Source organism: Gregarina niphandrodes (assembly GCF_000223845.1).
Source record: "Gregarina niphandrodes unplaced genomic scaffold scaffold00012, whole genome shotgun sequence".
In the NCBI taxonomy this organism is placed as follows: domain Eukaryota; phylum Apicomplexa; class Conoidasida; order Eugregarinorida; family Gregarinidae; genus Gregarina; species Gregarina niphandrodes.
Genome location: NW_011645782.1, coordinates 98742 through 101995, shown reverse-complemented (window position 1 = coordinate 101995; position 3254 = coordinate 98742). Strand labels below are relative to the sequence as shown.

Sequence of the window (3254 nt, the reverse complement as noted above, 5' to 3'; positions counted from 1 at the left end):
GACCGTCGCGCCTGAGCATGAGGGCTGACCTTCCAGCAACCGTTTGATGATGTGGCCTGTGTCTCCACTCGAGCTGAAGAGTAAGGATCTCTCGAAGATCAATGCGTCATCGAGTATGAACCTCGGTACTACTCCATCAGTGATAAGTGTCGAGAAGTGCGAAGCAAGTAGGTGAGTGGCTAACTGGTGGGGTAGGCTTAGAAGGTCCTGGTGTGCTTCCAGACGATGATAGAGATATTCGGGCAAGGAACTATCTCCGGTGCAACCAGGGTGGAGAGAGTCGCGATACAGCTTGAGATGGTGTACTAGTTGTTGAGTCTCTTGGAACATGTTTGAGCTGTCCAGCCCTTGCCGAAGCAAGTCGGAAGATGCTCGTTCCGATTTCGCCAAACAAACGCCGAGATGATCACAATGTCCGTCGCCATCCTAACGCTGATTCGAACCCTCCTGCCACCCGGCTCACTCGGAAGAGGCCTTGTTGGTCGATTACTCGCATGCGATCGTGGTGACCCGGTTACCGCTCTTACCACCGCCACCATTACCCTCATCCTCACGACGATCGAACCAGCCGCAACCGTAGTAGCTATGACCATCCATGAGTGTGGTATTCAACCATCGTCGAACCGACACACACTACCAATCAAAGAGTTCGCCGCGTGCTGGAGACGGCTGGTTTTTCGTTTACCTTGAAACAGCCAGTCCTCCGCCCACCTTCGTTCTAGGTGACGACCTCTCGCCGGCACAGCGTCAGGTGGTGCTGGTGATAGTGTCATAAGGCGCCTTCGCCTCCCCTCCCGTCCTGTCTGCGTGGCGTGTGGCTTCGCCCACCCCATCGACACCGGGGACAGCAAACCTATTTGCTTGCCGCTCCGCCGCTCCACACCCATGGACTTCGGTCGCACTGCATCGCCACACGCCGGATTCACGGAGGCGTCCCCAGGTACCTGGACTTGCCCGTGAGAGGTGTCCGCGAGCACAGGTCCGGCCTCATCGACTCGTTCGAACGGTCCAAACCGCGTCGAGCCGCGTACGAAGCCCGTCTCCAACACCGCCAATGACCGGGGACGATCATCTCGACACCCGGGAGCGTGTTAGGGCGCACCACCCCCACCCCCACCCCCACCACCTCGCGGGCCCTTTTATCCGTCTTTAACCCCGAGCCTCTCCCGAGCACTACTGACCCCACCTTCGAATCCAAAAGGGTCGTTGCCTGCAGCCGCCGTTTCCACAGCCCAGACGTGTTTGAAGCACCTTTTTACGGAGCTCTGAAAGTGGGCAGGCTTGTAATTCTTCGTCGCTGCTGTTTCTTCAGGACGGGTCTGGAGGCGCTCACGGGACTAAAACGCGAGTGTGCGAGCACCATAATGACCCCCTTGTCGAGTTTGGCAAGCGTCGAACTGGCTGACCAAGGTGTCCGTCCAGTTCCGGGGGCCGGGAAGATTGGCAGCGCGCAGCGCAAGCCCTTGGGGTTCAAGCGGCCTGAATACGGTAGCGGCCTGAATATGGTAGGTAGCCTTTCTCTTTCTGTTTGAACACGAACACGGTTGATGGCGAGGGAGACCCCTCTCCTCGCACCCTACCCCGCCATCATCGCAACCTTCCCCCATCCTCCAAGCGACTGGGTGGACAAACAAGCTCGCTGTCCTGCAATTGTTTTCCTTAAAACTGGTCTATTTTCGTGCAGTCCCCATTAGGCCGTCAAGGTACCGAACATCGGTCGGAGAATCAGGTTGTGATGCGCCCTGTGTTGAGGGTGATGAACATGGCGGTCGGTATGTTTCAAGAAAAGTTCCGTCGTCCTGCTTCGATAAGTATATATCTTCCAGCTCCTTTGAGTATATGTTTTCCTGCTCCTGTGAGTCAGTGTCGATTTCGGCTTCGGATCTGCTGCACTCCAATTGTTTCCTCGACTTTAAATCCCGTGTTTTAATCCGCTCATTTCGAATCCGCTCAATTTCAATCACTATCTCTCGAGGTACGGTCTGGGCAGTGAAACGAGGCGGAGCCAGCGATGTTACAGGCACCATCACGACACTCTGGCCGAGTTTGGCTTCGACCACGGAGTCGAATTGGGTGGCTAAGGCGTTCAGGTTAGGGAAGGCCGGAAAGGTGGGCAGCGCGCAACGTAGTCCCGTGGGATCCAGGCTGACGAAGGCCACGATGTGTCCGTGAGCGTTCCACCAGTCTCGGATCGTTTTCTGCATCTGCCACGACACCACTTCGGGATCGTCAATATCCCCCACGCCCTTCAGGAAACCCGCGATCGAAACCAGCAAGGCTCCCCGTGCCCGACTGTTCGTGTACAACTTGAGTGCGGCGGCCCGCTGCAAACGCCCAAGATGACTCATGTTCGCACCGTTCTTCGAGTCCGCCACGACTTGGCCGGGCCACACTCGAGTGTCAGGCAAATCGTGCAGAATTTTTAAGGCACCCATTAAAGCATCCATTTCGTGAACATTCGGCGGGCATATGGCGTCCCAATACTGGGCGAATTCCTCGTGCGCCAGCTCCGTTACGTCCAGCCACCGACCGTTGAACGATACCGGCCATACCACGTGAGCCAACTCCGCTACACCCACCGATATGTCTACTCTGCCTCCTGCCAAACACTTCATTCCGTCTTGCCCCACCAAGAATTTATGAGGATTTAAAATCCGCCATTAGCCGGCTCTCATTCGATACCCCGGCGCTGATCGGTCCCAATGCAGCGCTTGTAAGCTCGTTGATATAAGACGCCAAGTTAGTTACTCCAGCACATTCGCGAGCTCCACTCCCTCGTTGCACACTGGTTACTTGGGTGGGGTGAAAACCCGGTGCGCAGAACGTATGTAAGTTTTTCTGGTGTTGGATATCTTTTGGTGCGCTTTAATGGAGAATGGCTATGTAGCCGTTTGTTGGAGAATGGCTAGGTAGCCTTTCATTGGGGAGTGGGCAGAGCTAACAAGGAGTCGGGCATACGAGTCAGTCAGAGCCCACTGCTAAAGCCCTCTACGCCTCCTGTCCCTCGCTGGCATCTTTACTCCATGTGACACCTGCCAAAAGTCCCCGAACTTATCCAAAAAAAGGTGTTGATCTCCGTCTTGTCTTCTCGGGTGACTGATGGGTTCTCCGGTACACCACACTTCTAACGGAACTCGGCACATCCCCGGTGCATCCTTCTCGCTGTTCATGCTACCGTCGTCTCAGCGCCTATGGACGGGTCGCCCCACTCATCTCATCGTAAACTCCGCACCCGCCTCTTCGTTGCTGTTCTT

The 3254-nt window shown here is 55.8% G+C and overlaps 1 protein-coding gene across 1 annotated transcript; it reads right to left on the bottom strand.

The window, feature by feature from the left end:
* Positions 1-1670: 1670 nt before the first annotated feature.
* On the bottom strand, positions 1671-2615 carry GNI_071300 (hypothetical protein; the record flags this gene model as incomplete). The annotated part of the gene is made up of 1 exon (XM_011132024.1): positions 1671-2615. The coding sequence occupies one exon, from the start codon at positions 2613-2615 to the stop codon at positions 1671-1673; it is 945 nt and encodes a 314-aa protein (XP_011130326.1).
* Positions 2616-3254: the final 639 nt, after the last annotated feature.